Source organism: Dendropsophus ebraccatus, chromosome 8, assembly GCF_027789765.1.
Source record: "Dendropsophus ebraccatus isolate aDenEbr1 chromosome 8, aDenEbr1.pat, whole genome shotgun sequence".
NCBI classification, from domain to species: domain Eukaryota; kingdom Metazoa; phylum Chordata; class Amphibia; order Anura; family Hylidae; genus Dendropsophus; species Dendropsophus ebraccatus.
Window position 1 is genome coordinate 28577873 of NC_091461.1, and position 18573 is coordinate 28596445.

At 42.2% G+C, this 18573-nt stretch overlaps 1 protein-coding gene and 1 long non-coding RNA gene across 2 annotated transcripts in view; one reads left to right on the top strand and one right to left on the bottom strand.

Moving 5' to 3' along the window:
* Positions 1 to 257: 257 nt before the first annotated feature.
* The window catches only part of LRRC27 (leucine rich repeat containing 27), a 44590-nt gene continuing 26274 nt past the window's right edge, over positions 258 to 18573 (top strand). Inside the window, exons 1-4 of the mRNA XM_069978947.1 lie at positions 258 to 354; positions 1088 to 1289; positions 4459 to 4589; positions 8605 to 8663. Of these exons, the coding sequence (XP_069835048.1) occupies positions 1134 to 1289; positions 4459 to 4589; positions 8605 to 8663 (346 nt within the window). The 5' untranslated portion in view covers positions 258 to 354; positions 1088 to 1133. The remainder of the gene's footprint in view (positions 355 to 1087; positions 1290 to 4458; positions 4590 to 8604; positions 8664 to 18573) is intronic.
* LOC138798475 (uncharacterized) overlaps positions 5486 to 18573 on the bottom strand; it is a 32145-nt gene continuing 19057 nt past the window's right edge. The window contains exons 2-3 of the long non-coding RNA XR_011364086.1: positions 10416 to 10528; positions 5486 to 5662 (exon numbers count right to left, since the gene is read on the bottom strand). This is a non-coding gene — a long non-coding RNA (uncharacterized lncRNA). The remainder of the gene's footprint in view (positions 5663 to 10415; positions 10529 to 18573) is intronic.

Consider the following 18573-nt stretch of genomic DNA (forward strand, 5'->3'; position numbering starts at 1 on the left):
AATAAAAGAGAAAGGGGGTTAGAATGAGGGGGATATCAAAAGGATGGAAGAAGCATAGATAGACTAAACACAGTGATATGAGTGACATGATGTCAGCAGAGCTATAGCACACAGCATGGCGCCAGCCTCTCTTATACACACACAGTACAGAGGGTGTAATGTATATCAATGTAAAACCAAACTGTACTGCGGCTGCGCACACTCTCACCTCGCGTATTCTTGACTCCCGCGGGCCGCCGTAGTCCGCCTCTGGTTGTCTTGGTAACGCGTCTCTGTTGCCGGCTTTCCGCTGTACATCAGTGTATAGCCACCTGATGAGTGCAGAGTACCGGCGCTGTGCACCATCATAGCTGGGTAAGTGACCGCTCTGCAGTGAGGATGAATGTGCAGCACGCGGGACGTTACCTTACGTTACCTGCTGTGTTTGCCATTGATTATGCCTGAGTATTGTAGTATTACATTACAGCAGTACTACATTGTCCTTATAATGTCATACAGCGCCATAGCAGTACCCAATATGATGGCTGGCCCTTATGCTCCTATACTGTTATAAGAAAAACCTCAACTATTAGTTATAAAGTATCTAATACTGAATGATCAAATAAAAAACTTCATCCCATGCCTCCCCCTTCCTGATAATGAGCAGTGGATGAGAGAGGAGCGAGGGGGGCTGGGGAAAGTCTTGTTGAATGCAGATTAAGGCATATTTGCCTAATAAACACAATTACAAAGTTTCTTAAAATCGCCGGGAGTATTGATTTCTGCAAAGAAAAGAAAGAAAAAAAACACGACAGTGACACTTTAATACTATTAGGGAACTGTGGGCCTATCTACTATACAGGTTTAAAAGGGGGGGGGGTATCTACTATAAAGGGAAAAAGGGGGGGCCTTACTATACAGCAGCACAAAAGGGGCCAATCTACTATACAGGAGCACAGAGGGGATCTATCTACCATACAGGGGCTAACTACTATAGAATTTCTATCATGGCATCCATGGAGGTCTTCTTGTTGCTACCTTGGAGGTTGTGTCCTAGGGTTGTATATGTTATTAGTGTGTCATATAATGCTCTATTCTATTTTTACAGATATTACTAGAAAACGGACGCGCTCAGTATAAGGTAGGCCGCCACCATGCATTCCTCAGTGTTACAACATCCCGACACCTCGATCGATCAAGCCAATAGGAAAGATTCCACGGAAAACCTGAAACTTGAAACTTTGGATCTAAGTAAAAAAAAATTGCAATGTCTTAGTGAAGATCTGTACAGGAATAACCCCTGTATAAAGGTATGGTAATGCAGGTATATTTGAAATGTTATAGTTTTTTTTTCTCATTCACAGTATTTGTGATCTTTAACTTTTGTTATAAAAAAGTAACAATAGTTTATCAGAGATTTCCTGTACTATTTATTTATTTATTTATTTAAATGAGTTTTGCAGAAAGGGTTTAAGATACCTCCTGTACATATGCCCTACAATATAGAGAGGACCCCCTCCCCCCTCATTTATAAGGCATAGAAGAAGGCTTGGTGTGAATGACTGAGGTCACCTATGTATTACACAGTAGCCAGTTGACTTCCATGGGTGCCTTGTAGGCCACGCTGATTTACTGAGGATTAGGTGTGGATTCTACTGATATTCCCCTGGTAAGTTATAACCCAGTTACATGCTCAATGTGTTTATTATTGCCGTCAAACATTTTAGCTGTGGATCCCTATGATTACGGTACCATTGGGTAGCTGTCACCAGAAAAGATGATACCCCTTCCAGTGGAGCACATTTCTTTTTTTTTTTTACTTTGTATAGAATGATGGATGTATTTATCAATTCAGTGGTGTACAAAACTCCATTGACTAGGGTCAGGTTCATATACATCTGGTGATCTGGTATAGTTGCCATTATGGCTATGGTTGTGTCCATGTTTTCCAGGACTCCCTAGAGCTGCATGCAACTTCAGCCACTTGTAATTAAATGCCGCACGCTCGGGTTTGGACGAACTGGAGCAGACTAGAAGATAGCTCAACTCTAGTTGCCATCCAGCATGGTTGCACTGGATGAAAAAGTTGCATTCAGCCACAGACATATTATCCATTAATCTAGCACTGTGCCAGTCGTCAACCAGATTGTTGCATCTGGTGTCCCCATCCGAGGCGTCACTGAATCCCAGCCTAACGTTAACTATTTGAGACTATTGCTGCACTGAAACACTTGTAGATATGTTCTCTTTCTGATGTAATCCTCTTTGTCTATGTGCTATATTGGTGGCTGATGGGATTCAGTTCATCATGAGAACATAATGGTCATAGCTGATGGCAGGAGTGTTGGATGGGGTTTCAGCTTACACTGTAGCTTATGTGGATGGAGTAAACATATGTGACACGACTTAATCCCTAGACAAATATATTGTATGCGTTGCTCTGCTACTATAGCCCAAGTGTTACTAACAACCATAAAGGTACAATACTGTATCCGTCATTGCTGGTAAGAAGTAACAGTCAGCTTCTCTATATATCATTCAGTCAGGTCAGTACCGGGTCCTCTTGTTACAGTTCACACCATACGTTTAACAAGTCTCCCTGCTTTCAGTCTACATGAGTTTATGCTAATCAGGCAGTCTTGTCACAAGAACCGTATCTTCTTGAATCTTAGCAACCCCTTTTTTATGACATCAGTGACATCACTGATGACAATCATTGACAACAATGATAACTTTATCAACAACATCATCAGTGACATCTCTGATCAATGTTCTCATCATTGTTGACATCATTGATTACATCATTGATGACATCATTGAGTAGTGATGATATCATCAATGACATCATCGACTACATCGTTGACATCAATCATGACATTATTGATTACATTATCGATGACATTGAATAGTGATGACATCATCAATGACATCACTGATGAAAAATCATTGAAAACAATGATAACTTTATCGACAACATCATTGTTGACATCACTGATGACATCATTGAATACGTCATCGATGATATCATTGAATAGTAATGACATCATCGATGACATCTTTGATGACAATCATTGACAACAATACTGGTGCGTTTACACAGACAGATTTATCTGACAGATCTTTGAAGCCAAAACCAGGAACAGACTATAAACAGGGATCAGGTCATAAAGGAAAGACTGGGATCTATCCCCTTTTCAAATCCATTCCTGGCCTTGGCTTCCAAAATCTGTCAGATAAATCTTTCTGTGTAAACGCACCCTAACTTTATTGACAACATCATCGTTGACATCAATGATGACATCATTGATTACATCATCGATGACATCATCTATGACATCATCGAATAGTGATGACATCGTCACTGATATTACTGATGACATCATTGATTACATCATCGATGATGTCATTGAATAGTAACAACATCATCGATGACATCACTGATGACAATCATTGACAACAATGATAACTTTATTGACAACATCATTGTTGACATCACTGATGACATCATTGATTACATCATCGATTATATCATTGAATAGTAATGACATCATCGATGACACCATTGATGACATCATTGATTACATCATCGAATAGTGATGAAATCATCAATGACATCACTGATAACAATCATTGACAACAATGACAACTTTATCGACAACATCGTTGACATCAATCATGACATCATTGATTACATCATCGATGACATCTGACAGATTTTTTAAGCCAAAGCCAGGAATGGATTTGATAAGAGGAAAAATCTCTTTCCTTTATGACCTGTTCTCTGTATATAGTCTGTTCCTGGCTTTGGCTCAAAAAAATCTGTCAGATAATCTGTTGGTGTAATAGGGCCCTAAGGGTATCTTTACACAGAGAGATTTATCTGACAGATTTTTGAAGCCAAAACCAGGAACAGACTATAAGTAGAGAACAGATCACAAAGGGAAGACTGAAATTCTCCTCTTTTCAAATCCATTACTGGCTTTGGCTTCAAAATTCTGTCAAATAAACCTCTCTGTGTAAAGGCACCCTAAATAACGGCTCCTGGACGTACTTTACATTGTGTTCTATGGCTAATTGGAGTGTGGGCACACCTGAATGTGTCCGCATTTCAATTAAGAGGAAGTGATGTTCACCTGGCCGATACTGCAGTATCCCACAACTGCATTGTCAACCAAAGGCTGTTGTTTGTCCCACGTGTGAACATGGCCTTAAAGTGTACATTCAACTATATTTAAAGGGCTATACCAGCAAAAAAAAACACCACTCCACCGCAATAGGGAGAATTCTTGTGAATGCATCAGGCCCCACAGTCAGACACCGATCCCCTACCCTCTTTTGTGAAAGCACAGATAACATTTTCATAGTATGTAATATACATTGACATAGGATTATACAGGTGTGTTTGCTTTTACAGCACCTTGCCATAGAGAACATTAATAAAAAGATGTTGAAGCTGATAAATGTCTATTCTGTTGTCAGAGCGTGCATCTTGAGGGCAATGCATTGCGCTCCCTCCCGGAGAATCTCTTCATCAATCTGGCACACCTCGTCTGGTTAGACCTCCGAAACAACGAGATCACAAGTTTACCGAGCACTATAGGAAGACACAGGTAACGTTTATATCTAAAGAAGCCTTTCCTTCATTTTGACACCTTCCTTTCCCAACCTTTAGATTCGCACACACCTGCTTGTGAGCCAAGCTATACTTTGTATACACGCAGAGAGTGTATACCTAGCATTTATGTCCCCTATCGCTGCTCCCCTCCCCCTCCCCCACTTACATTTGATTGACATCCTCTGTGCTGCAGGGGACAGATTTGCTGAGCACTTAAACAAATGCCCTTGTATACTATGCCCCAGTCCTATTGAACTCTGAGTTGAAGATTTCCCATTTGTATTGGTCATCCTCAGCTGATAGGGAGTGGAATATACAGTATTGGTGATTACAGCAAGTAGCGTAGGGCCTAAAGCAGTAAAGCAACCTGACACCATTCTGCTGCCACCACATTTCCTGTTGGTGCTATGTGATGTTGTTATTCATCAATCCAATGAAAATAATCCCAAAAGGCTTAAGGGTCACCAAGGTGTTTCTTTTTTATTTTAAAGGGTTTCTGAGACTCTTTTATTGATGGCCTGTCCTCAGAATGAACCTCATGATCTGATCCATGCACATTAAAGTGAATGGTAGAAGAGCTGCAGTACTTAGTATGGCCACAACACAATGTATGGCGCTGTATGCTCACTGTGCATTATGGGCGCAGCTCAGGCAGACAACGAATTGGCGGTGGTGCCAGGTGATCGCACCCCATTGATCACTCATTGATGGCTTTTAGAAAGGAAAATAAAGTCCCTTTAAAACAAAAAACCCTTTAGATGCAGGGAATTTCTATGGTCCTCTTGGTTAGCAGCAGTTTTTGCCTTGCACCTTCTTTTTCTGGGGTAAGGAAAGCATCCAGTTCCTTAGACGTTCATCTCCGGCCTCTTTAATGGCCATTTGTGGTTGCCTGACGTTAGTTTACACAGGAAATAGGAAATAGCCCAAACCCAATCTTGTTTGCCATGTAAAGCATGTGAAATAATGCATGCTCCGGTAATGGCCGAGCTGTCAGAAAAAGCATGCACGTCCCATGACTGCTTGACCTCTCACACAGAACTCTGTATATTCTCCGTCCTCTGGCCGTATCTGTCAGTAAATAAAATATCAGTGACAGCTAAGATCAGATGACTGACAGCAGACGCCTGCGTGAGGATAAACAATGGTCATAAATAAATCATAGGAATGAATAAATTACAGAGAATATTTAATCTGCAAACTAAAATAGAGTGGAGCCTGTGTTGGTGGTTGTGTGTGTGTGTGTTTATATATATATATATATATATATATATATATATATATATATATATATACAAACACTCTGATCAGCCATAATATTAAAACCAACAGGCTTTTGTGTGTCACCAAAATAGCTCTGACCCATCAAGGTTCTCCAATACCTCTGATTGTGTCCTGTGGTTGGTATCTGGCACCAAGATTTTACCCCGTAATAGTTTGCTCTAGAGTAGCTGTTCTGTGCGAACATCACATCTATGTCCACCTTAAAGTATATGTCAATATTTTTACCATTTACTTTTTTTTCTTGAGTCTAAATAGGTTAAAAATATTCATTTTTACCATTTTCTTTTTTTTTTTTTCTTGAGTCTAAATAGGTTAAAAATATTCATATATAAGTCAAAGATCTGTACTTTAATACACCTGCCTGCAACCACCACTAGGGGGAGCTTACAGCATCCTGGTTATACATTATACTCGGCTTGTCTCTTTTAGAGACAGCTGCAGGCAGCCACATGGTATGTTATAATTCTGTATACAATTTAGAGCCTTGAAAGATATACAGATATATGAAGAATTTTGGATCGTAAAAGGACAAGATGATAAAATGCAGAGATTCCCTTTAAACTATTCTGCACTTAGGTGTATCTCTCACGTATGACTGGCTGGGGTATGAGAAGGCCTTAGAAGCGAACAACTTATGCTGCATTATTTAACTCTGCCTGATGCATAATTTAACTGCAGATAATTATCCTCAGTCCTCAGTGCTCCACATAGACACCTGGTGCCCAGTGCTGATCCTGCAGGAGCTATCCCACTGGCAAATAAAAGACAAGAGGTTCTACATTCTATCAATAAAATCCATCTATTCTGAAGTTAATGACGGTTATCGTTCCGTGAGGGCCACAACCACAGTAATAGTTGTAGGCTCTGCTGAGTATGATGGCTCAGTGGCTGTACAGAGTTTCTACAGTATGATCTCCCTATGATTGCATGGATTTCCTATAGTTTCCTCCTAGTCCAGAAAAAAAATGCATTGTGGACAAGCGCAGAAACTGATACATCTGTTAAATAAAACTTCTATCCCTTAAAGGAGTACTCTACATTTCTATCAAATCAATTAGCGTCAGAAAGTTACATAGATTTAAAAATCTCAAGTCTTCCAGTACTTATCAGCTGCTATATGTCCTGCAGGAAGTAGTATATTCTCTCCAGTCTAGCACAGTGCTCTCTGCTGCCACCTCTGCAGCAGCAAATCCCCATAGAAAACCTCTCCTCTTCAGATTAGAAAAAATACTCAGTTTCCTGCAGGACATACAGAAGCTGATGAGTACTTGAATACTTGAGATTTTTAAATAGAAGTAAATTACAAATCTATATAATGGTCCTTTTACACGGAACGATTTATCATTCGTTTTTGCACGATAACGATCGAATTCGAACGATAATCGTTCAGATCGTTCCGTGTAAACATTCTTTCAACAATTTCACCTATGTGTGAGATAGGCTTAAGCGATCGCAAAACGATTTTTCCGTACAATGTATCGTTCCGTCTAAACGCTGATCGTTATAAAAAAAACATTGTTCATTCAAAATCGTTAATCGCGCGATCGTGCGAATTATCGCTCCGTGTAAAAGTACCATAACTTTCTGACACCGGTTGATTTGAAAGGAAAAAAAATGTCACTGGGTATATCAGATACTGTTTTAGGGTGGGTTTACATGTAACAAAAGCAGCAGATTTCACACTGCGAGTTCGCAACAAAATGCGTTGCGATTCCCCTCCTGTCAGTTTTAATAGGATTACATGCTGGCAGCGGAATTATCATTGCGCAGCGAGTATGTAAGAGGCACCCCCCTTAGCCTACGGCTTCTTTTGTGGCTCCTGGCGTCTGGACATCGTACTGATTGGCTGAGCACTATGTCCGGATTCTGGGAGCCACAGAACAAGCTGGAGCGCGGCCCGGTGCATACATTACCTGGTCCAGGGGGGTTAAGGGGGCTGTTGCTTACATACTTACAGCAGGATGACAATTTAGCTGTGAGTATGTAATCCTATTGAAACTGACAGGAGGGAAATCGCAGCAAATTTTGGTGTGAACTCGCAGCATGAAGAGTACAAGCAGAGCGGAGCTAGGGGAGTCTAATAGGTGATGATGATCGGGGGGATAGGATAGGTGATGTAGTTGTGTAGTTCACAGGATGTCAGTAACACAGCAGACCCTGACATCCTGTCTATACCATAGAACTTGTAATTTTCTGGTTGTCAGACTGATGGTTAAATGACAGATCTGTAATGAAATGTATGGATGCATCTGAGCTGGTATGAAACAGATGATACTGTAGGAATAGTTAAAGTATAACGTGCATTATATGAAAAAAAAATATAGGACAATAGTGTAGTGCTTCTTTTACAGCTTCCCTATAAATTTTGCCCTTGTATGCAGAAGATTAAAAAATTAGATTGTGACCCCCATTCAGGGCACAGTTCATGATGCTAAATTGTGTTCATCGCTGCAGAATTTATTGGTATCATGTAAACAAGAGAAAATCAATACATTATTAGAGATTAAATTTGTTGAAATCACTCATCAGATTCGACTTAGATTTAGATTCTTACAGGAGCAGGGACTTCTGCCAAAAGACAGGTGCTCCTGCTCATGTGCTTCATTTGCCTGAAATAAACCCCTTTATAATTGGAATATGGAGAAATCTGATTTTTGGGGAAATTTGAAGCAAATTGATTCTAAATTAATTATTATGATTACGATTTCTTTTCATTACTTTTCCCACAGGCATTTACAATATCTTCTTCTTGAAGGAAACCCAATAAAAGAGCTTCCAGTAGAGCTGGGTAAGTGAAGTGTTTTGTGCATTGCTGTATACAGAAGATATACAGTAAAGCTTTAAGGTACAGTTGTGTCCCTAAACCCAATATATTCCAAGGTGCTTGATGAAACAAACATGAAGAAACATGCACATCCCACAGAGGCCATACATCAGTCATCTTTTAGCCATTGGTCTATTGGAATATTCCCATCTCAACTAGCATAGATAAATTTGTTAGAGAAGTCCCACCAAATAAAAAAAAGTCAGCAAGCCAGAGAGGTGCAGGAAAATAATAAAGATACTATACTTACCTATCCCCGCGCCCCGTAACGTTGTTCCTGGGTTCCACTGACAGCCGGCGGTGACCTGCAGCTCTTTCAGCTGCAACGCCACATACCGGCTGAATGATTGGCCGCTCAGCCAATCAGTGACACTGCCCCAGTCTTTGACTGGCTGAGCTGGCGATCGCTCAGGCGGGCCGTGACGTTGCAGCTGGAAGAGCTGGGTACATGACTTACCTAGTTTCCAGCAGTGATTAGCGGAACCCAGGATCGGCACAACGGAGCCACGGGTACTGATGAGTTGAGGTTGTTTACTATTTTCCCGCACATTCCTGCTTACCTTTTTTTTTTTTTTTAAATCGGTGGGACTTCTCCTTAAATATTTTAGCAAATACACTCATTCAGCAAAATTGTATGCTGCTCTTTCCTTCCCATTGTTGACAGTTTATTGTCCAGGTTACTGACCACCGCTCTGCTCTTAAAGTAGTGGTTAGGCTTTATTAAAGCAGTGTATTAAAAAAAAAATTAGTACTCTCCAGAATACCCCTTTAGGCTATGTTCACACTACGTATATTTCCTGCCGTAGTTCGTACGCGGCCGGACATGTGCGGCTGAAACTACGGCCGTGGGAAAAATAGACATGCGGCCGGATTGCGAACATGCGGGCGAACCGCAAACATACTCCCGTAGTACAGTTCTGCTTCCCTAGCTTGTTTCGAAGCGATCTGAAACAGGTCATTTACTTGAAAATCTTCACCCAGCCCAATAAACCACACAGAACCTTTTGGATCGAAAAATCAAGTTCAATTTGGCTAAAATAAGTACTCTGTACGGGACCGCATGGAAATCCACGGCCGTGAGTTGGAACAGTTCTGGCCGCAAACAATGGTCTTGTTCATTTTTCATGGCGCCGTATACGATCCGGCCGTAGGCTCATACGTAGTGTGCATTGTGCGGCCGGAAATCGTATACTTCCAAGCGTACGCATCAACCTCAAAACTATGGGCGTATATTTGCGGTTCGCACTACGGCCGGAAATATACGTAGTGTGAACATAGCCTAAGGGTGCGTTCACACGTAACGGATCCGCAGCGCTGTACCCTCAATGGCATCCCTGCCCTGTACATTCAATGGCAGACAAACTCGCAGCGGGATGGACATCCTGCTGTGAGTATGTCCGCAGCCTGCCCTGTTAACCCCCCCGACGCCGGAGCGTATACATCACCTGCTTCACACTCTGGCTTGCTTTGGGGCTTCCGGCGTCTTCACGTCCCGCTCAGCCAATCAGTACGCTGCGGCGGGAAAGCGCACTAATTGGCTGAACGGGACATGCCGGGAGCCCCGAAGCAAGCTGGAGCGGGGACCAGGTGATGTATACGCTCCGGCGGCTGGGGGGTTAACGGGGCGGGCTGCTGACATACTCACAGCGGGATATGCTGTTACATGTTACATGGAGACATTTATACTAAACTATCCAGTTATCCAAATTATAATACCTTATAAATTATGGCTGTATGTTTTCCCAGGGTTGCGTCCAACTTCTCCACCAATCTGATGCAGAGACTTTTGAGTTCGGATGGACTCGAGCGTGCTTGAGTTGCGCTTATCCCTAAAATGGAGATAAATTTCCTAGCTGATCATTTTTGTCCAGTTTTCTGTAAAATTCCATATTTTTCTGGATTATTACGTGTTGGATTTATGATGCTAGACAGATGGTTGCGCAGTCATTGGACGTTAGTTATTGTTGTACCACTTGTAAGTGTCATTATCCACTACTGTACCGAAACACACAGAGCCGGGGGATACGTTCCTGCTTGATAAGACGAGGAATTAATATAACCAAATACTGAAATATTATTACAATGCTCTGATATTTTGTATCCTATTTTTATCTATGAGGTTAGCTTCTCGGGAGATGGAGAAGATGAGGTAGATTTCCGGTAATCATTGTAGCGCTGTAGTGTTTTGGTTGCCATACACCCTTCATCAGGTATTATTGATTGTGACGCTGATTTGATTGCAATAGAATAATGATTTAATCGCTGAGTTCCTGATTAATAATTTGCATATTTTAGCACAGGATATTGTTAACTCTTTAGACGACACTTCTTAGTGAGCTGAATAATAGGGCAAGGTTATGTCTTCCACTTGAAAGCACTTACTGTGATCTTACACACTGCTAGTCCCTGTAAGAAAATGGTGGCCCGTGGGGGGAGGACGTAAATGGTCAATATAGTTTCAAACAACCTCCCTCTGTTTAGTGGCCTATGTGATTCCTAACATTTTTGTAAACGACTTAATTTATAAAAAAAAAAAAAAATACTTCTTGCCCCAGAAAAATTACTTTAAAGTTTTGGCCACTGGGTGTCTCCCCTCCCTGCAATATGCTGTCCACTGCCTGTTGTTGTGGGAAGTCTGTCTTTAGCAACAGCTTTAGCAGGACAGAAGACAGGAAGTGGGGCATACTATGTGCCCTGTGTATTAGAGAAGGAGTAGGAATAAGCCAGAAAGCCTGGGCTGTGTACCTACAAACTATGAGCCTACTGGCCACCTGCATTCTTGACGCACAGTAATACTCAACCCTGGTCCTGCCCTTTGAAATGTAGTGAATGACCAATAGCCGTGCAACATGGAAAGGACACTAAGGGGTTCAATAACAGCAGTGAGAAGGATAAATTTACCTTGTCATGATGCTAAAGGGTTAATCTGATAAAACCACACAGGTTTTTAAAGACTTTTCGAAACAATAGGTACGCCTTGAAGGGAAGCGTCAGCAATAAAAATTTCTTTCAAATCAACTGATATCAGAAAGTTATATAGATTTGTAATTTACTTCTATTTAAAAATCTCCAGTCCTCCTGTACTTATCAACTGCTGTATGTCCTGCAGGAAGTGGTGTATTCTTTTCAGTCTGACACATCACTCTCTGCTGCCACCTCTGTCCATGTCAGGGACTGTCCAGAGAAGTAGCAAATCCCCATAGAAAACCTCTTTCTGCTCTGGACAGTTTTTTTCACGGAGGTGGCAGAGAGCACTGTGTCAGACTGGAAAGAATACACCACTTCCTGCAGGACATTCAGCAGCTGATAAATACTGGAAGTCTTGAGATTTTTTTAATAGAAGTAATTTACAAATCTGTATAACTTTCTGATTCCCCCCCCCCCCCCTCTGGAGTACCCCTTTGAGAATATTGCTGCATCCATGCCTTCAGCTCAGCAAAAAATTTAGATGCACTTCATGTATCCAAGTTACAGTGGATCCGGTACAGTGTCATAACTCCCATCTATAATGCCAGTGTGAACATCACCTTATCTGTAACCTGTGATAGGGAGGAAGGCAAGGACTGTATTACGAGCTGTGAACAGCTGCCCCTTCTGTGACTCGCTCTTATCCTATTATAAGAACCAGGGGCGTAACTAGACATGGCTGGGCCCCATAGCAAACTTTTGATTGGGCCCCCCCCCCCCCCGACTGACCACTAAACGGTCAAGTGAAGTCATAACTACATAACTGCTAGCTCTGGTCAGGAGTCCTTGCAGTTAAAGGGACATTTGCAAAACCCAGGAGACCAGCAGGGCCACCCGGTGCTGCAAATGATGACGGCTCAGGGGGCCCAGTGTATTGCAGGAGCAGGCCATGGGGCCCCCTGATGCGGCGGGCCCCATAGCAGCCGCTATGGCTGCTATAGTGGTAGTTACGCCCCTGATAAGAACCTCATTACGTCCCCGTAGCTTCAGATTTTAGCAATAACAGGAACTTTATCTATCCCGCATAGGAATTTTCTTCTACATTTTAGCACCATTAAAATTCAGTAGCTGTTAGTGGAAAAGTTCGGAGAACTAATCTAAACTACATATTCATCTGGTATTAAATTCCAATTTGAAATTCAGAAAAGCAACTAAACATTATCCTTCAGAGAAATGATTATACGCGTTGTGCTTCTTGTACTTTACATGGTAAATTGCCCCCCCCCCCCCAATCTGCTGTACTGTATATGAGCCACTGGGGTGCTGCAGCTTTATTGCATGGTAAGTGTTGGTAAGCAGCTCACAGGTTCGGAATTAACATCGGCATTTTGTTATAATTCCGCTAAAGTCATTTAAATCTCAATAAAACCATTAATAGAGCTTTGCTAGTTCCATTTGCTGAGAGGTGACGCTGATGGCCGTGGTTTCCGCGTTTTCCATACGTCGTAACAGTTAAGATTAATTGCAGCCATTTTCTGTGCTGCTGAGCATGAATGTTTGCTAATGCATCCCGGCAATTGTATTTCACCGCGCACAACTTTGCGTCTATAGACAGTCACCCAAATGTATTTCCTACTGTGACAATATAATATTGTTTTTCCTTCTCTGTCCTTATAAAAACATGCAAATGGGTTCTATGGAGAAGAATATATTAACTCCTTCCTGGTGGAATTAGCAGCTTTGCCAAATTTTAATGCCTGAAGCAGATTGCGTAAGGGTAACGTCACTCTGCGTTTTTGCGGTCCGTTTAATGGATGACTTTTTAAATTGTTACTTTTAATGTAAAGAAAAACGTGGTCACACTAAAAAAATAAATAAATCTTTTGCCAGATTTTTTTTAATGGAAAAACGGGTCAGTGAGATCCTTTCTCAACTGTGTCACGTGGCAAATCAGGCTCCCAATGTAAGTCTATGGAGCCCGATTCTTTCACTGACATTGGTACAGGTTTGAACACTCTGGACCCTGGACCGATTAAAACTTTTGACATGTTGCTATGACTTGTGAAAAGTTTTTCCAAATGACAGTTTAAATATTTTTTTCTAATAAATTAGTTTAGCAAACTCGTCTGCTTTTTTCCTATTGTTGACAGTTTGTTGTATAGATATGCAGTGACAGATTGGCCCCCAGAGAACCAGAGGATCCTCCGGTGGGCCCCTAGCTTTAGAACCTGTAAAAACACTGACTGACATGTTGTTTCTCACTGGTTCTTCATTAGTGGGCCCCCAGGATCATTTCCTCTGGTGGGCCCCAGATACCCCAGTCAATACCCCAGTCCGACACTGTAGGTATGTGTCCACCACTCTGCTCCAAAAGCAGTGGTCTGTCTGATGTGTTTAGCACTGGAGAGGTTTCTTATACAGTACAGTACTGTAAAAGATTGTTGGAGTGCATATACAGTACAGTAGTAGTACAGTCAGTGCACCATCATCTTCCATCCTATACTGTATAAGACTGCTGGAGTGCATATACAATGCAGTAGTAGAAAAGTTAGTGCACCACCATCTTCTATCCTGTACTGTATAATACTGCTGGAGTGCATATACAGTACAGTAGTAGTACAGTCAGTGCACCACCATCTCCCATACGTTACAGTGCTGGGGGGGGGGGGGGAATCTATACAGTAAAGGATGAATAAGGAGTTGGTGACTTCTGTACTATAATTGTTGGTTTTGTTGAATGTTTATTGTATATAATGTCCTGTACAGTATAGTGCTGTTCTGTACTGTACTGTAGAGATTAAACTCAGCACTTTTCAATGTAATATATGGGTACTGTAGGTAATTATTGGTGGGTGCTGGAACCAATTAAACTCATTTACATTATTTCCTATGGGAAGACACTGCTCGGTTCTCAAACTGCCTCCCGGAACCAATTAAGTTCGAGAACCGAGGTACCACTGTATATATATATATATACACTCACCGGCCACTTTATTAGGTACACCATGCTAGTAACAGGTTGGACCCCCTTTTGCCTTCAGAACTGCCTCAATTCTTCGTGGCATAGATACAACAAGGTGCTGGAAGCATTCCTCAGAGATTTTGGTCCATATTGACATGATGGCATCACACAGTTGCCGCAGATTTGTCGGCTGCACATCCATGATGCGAATCTCCCGTTCCACCACATCCCAAAGATGCTCTATTGGATTGAGATCTGGTGACTGTGGAGGCCATTTGAGTACAGTGAACTCATTGTCATGTTCAAGCAGAAATCGAGACTCATCAGACCAGGCAACGTTTTTCCAATCTTCTACTGTCCAATTTCGATGAGCTTGTGCAAATTTTAGCCTCTGCTGCTGCTGTAGCCCATCTGCCTCAAAGTTGGACGTACTGTGCGTTCAGAGATGCTCTTCTGCCTACCTTGGTTGTAACGGTTGGCTATTTGAGTCACTGTTGCCTTTCTATCAGCTCGAACCAGTCTGCCTATTCTCCTCTGACCTCTGGCATCAACAAGGCATTTCCGCCCACAGAACTGCCGCTCACTGGATGTTTTTTCTTTTTCGGACCATTCTCTGTAAACCCTAGAGATGGTTGTGCGTGAAAATCCCAGTAGATCAGCAGTTTCTGAAATACTCAGACCAGCCCTTCTGGCACCAACAACCATGCCACGTTCAAAGGCACTCAAATCACCTTTCTTCCCCATACTGATGCTCGGTTTGAACTGCAGGAGATTGTCTTGACCATGTCTACATGCCTAAATGCACTGAGTTGCCGCCATGTGATTGGCTGATTAGAAATTAAGTGGTAACGTGCAGTTGGACAGGTGTACCTAATAAAGTGGCCGGTGAGTGTATATATATATATATATATATATATATATATATCTATAGTGTAGATGTATAAATAAGGTATATATATATAGGTGTATGTATATATATATATATATATATATATATATATTTATATATATATTAGCTATAGTGTATATGTATAAAGAAGGTATATACTGTATATATATGTGTGCGCATATATATATATATATATATATATATATTAGCTATAGTGTAAATATATAAATAAATAGTGTATATATACATATGTATACTATAGCTATATATATATATATATATACACACACACACTCACACACCAGACCACTGCTTTTAGAGCACAGTGGTCAGTTACCTAGATAATGAGCTGTTAACAAGAAGAGGGAAAGAGCAGCATATCAGCAGGAGCTTTGCTAAATGATTGTATGTGCAAAAATTTCAACTTGACGAGTCCTACAAATATAACTAATATGTTAGTTGAGATGGGAACACCCTGTTAATGGGAGTTGCATAAACAGTATAGCATTTTGAGCTTTGGTGTTTATATACCTTTCTGTGTAGTAGTATGATGTTTCAGCAGCTACCATTAAAGGGGTAATCCCCCCAAGAGCTAAAAATAAATAAAAAATAAAAAGCTCCCAAACCGAGCAGGACTCGCCAAGTCCCCCTGAGAATTTTAAGCTGTCTCCCATCTTTCTAGCTGCTTCCATTCCATAGTTACAAGTTTTTTATCCAACATGGCGCCGGCCAGAAAACTACATCTCCCATCATGCAATGCTTATGCCTGATTGGTCCATGATGTAGCAGAGCTGATAGCCACAAGATATAGCAGAGTTGAGAGTGTTGCATAGCAGAGTTGAGAGTGTTGTAAGAGTTGAGCCATGATTTGCCCAGTTGAGTTGCGGGGGTGTTGTTTATTGCGGGAAGGGATGTTGGTCGCCCCGGGTGAGTCGCGGGGGGTGGGGGATATAGTGTGCCGGTTGCTGTGGGTGAGTCACGGGGGGGGGGGTTGGTGAGTCGTGCTGTGAGCCGTGGGGGAGGGTGACGCTGTGAGGCTGCTGGCCGTTGCCGCAGGGGGAGGTGGGGGGCTTTGCTGGTGCCGCGGGTGAGCCGGTGAGTTGCGGGGGGCGGGATGCTGGTGCCGCGGGTGAGCCAGTGAGTCACAGGGGTGGGGGGGGGAGGCTGGTGCCACTGGTGAGTTGCGGGCGGGAGGGTGGCTTGCTGGTGCCGCCTGTGAAGCTGTGAGGCTGCTTGCCGGTGCCGGTCTGTGCGCCCTGCTCACTGATCCCTGGCGACAGCGGGACTGCTGCGGGTGAGTCGCGGGGGGAGGGGCTCTCACGGGTGAGTTGCATGGTGGGTGGGGGGGGGGCTGTTGAGCCGCAGGGGGGGCAATGTCAAGGGCACAGTGTGGGGGCCACAGGTGAGCTCAGGGGCGGGGGCACACAGGTAACCTGGGGGAAGGAAGCTTGGAGCTGTCAGTGTCCTCCCTCACTTCAATGGGCAGGGTTAGAAGCCAGCCCATTGAAGAGACTGAGGACATGTGATCCCGTCTCGGAGGGGGGGGGGCAGGAGCAGGGAGTGGTGACGGGTTGGACTGAGATTTGATGATTTTATGCATTTGGTTGGGGTGAATGCATCTAGATAACAGCAAAACTGTGCAGAATCCATAATTAATTGATATTGAAAAGATGGAAAGCTATGGGTTGGGCAACGTATTCATGCAAAAATAATTTTGAAGGAGAATACCCTTTTAAAGTCACTGAAAGTTATACATCTTGGCTGTTTTTGGCTTCCTAACCACCTCCAGTGACTGTAAGCAAGTCATAGGAAGCCATGGAGCCCACATTGCTAAATGGGAATACCCCTTTAAGGTGGTCATAAACATTAGACAGCTGTTGGCTCCTCACTTATTCCGCAAACAGGGGAATAAGCCCCTGCCGGACACCTCTAACAGAATACTGATGTATTATGGAGTTCAATATGGACTGCTTCAATATGTATAAATCTGTTACCATATAGAAGCTATCTTCCTACACCAAGCAATACTATGAAATAGCACTAAACTGAAGTGTCACGTGTAAGCTAAGCCTAATACAGTTGTAGATAGCAAGAAGAATAGGTAAAGCATGACTTGCACTCATTAGAAATGTATATTCCCTATAGTCCATTTTGAATATGTTCAGTGCACCTGTCATTATGTGAAAAAAAATTATCACTAAAACCGGCAGGAGAGAAACACACTGCTGTGCACTTCTCTCCCTACTCTGTGTCTGTGTAAATATGATGATCCCATATATATATAACACAGTAAGAAGTGGTCGGCACTACAGCCTGGAGCTAGACCTTGAACAGCAACCAGATCGTGTTTGGGAAAATGTGCGGTGGTGCTAGTTATGAATACAGTCTCTGTGGCATACAAGAAATAACGAGGAAATGAAGAAACTGCACTCACCGGCATATAAAAAAATATTTACCACTGTTGTGGCAAGATGACAAACTGCAGGTGATGACGAAAGGAGGAGTTAAAGTAGTGTCTCGCAGAGCCCCCACCATAGGAATGACTCTATCCCCCTCACTTTATGTTAGAGAGAAACCCAGGGAACAAACCTGGCTAGATGTGAAGGGGTCATATAAGTGCGGACATCAGCGATGTATAACGTGTTCACATGTTGCGATTTCCAAAGAAGTAACATCATGTTCTAATAATAATACATATAAAATCCAAAGTTACATAAACTGCAATACAACCCATGTAGTTTATGTTGCTACCTGTACACTCTGCAATGTACAGTATGTGGGGTGCACATCCACCAGCCTCAAAATGAGAATTAGGAAACACATATCAGATGTGCGCAATGAGGTGGTGAATGTATCATCCCTAACCAGACATTTCAGGGAAACCCATGCTGGAAAGGTACAGTCCCTAAAAGTTATGGGCATTGAGAAAATCTGTCCACCAAAAAGAGGAGGTTCTCTGAGACGTAAACTATTAAATAGAGAATCCTTCTGGATATTTAGACTAGGAACGAGAGTCCCAGAAGGTCTGAATTCAAGACATGATTTGATCCTGACATATTAAGGTCTATAAATATATTGTCTGGTGCTTTATATACTACATTTAATGTAAGCAACTT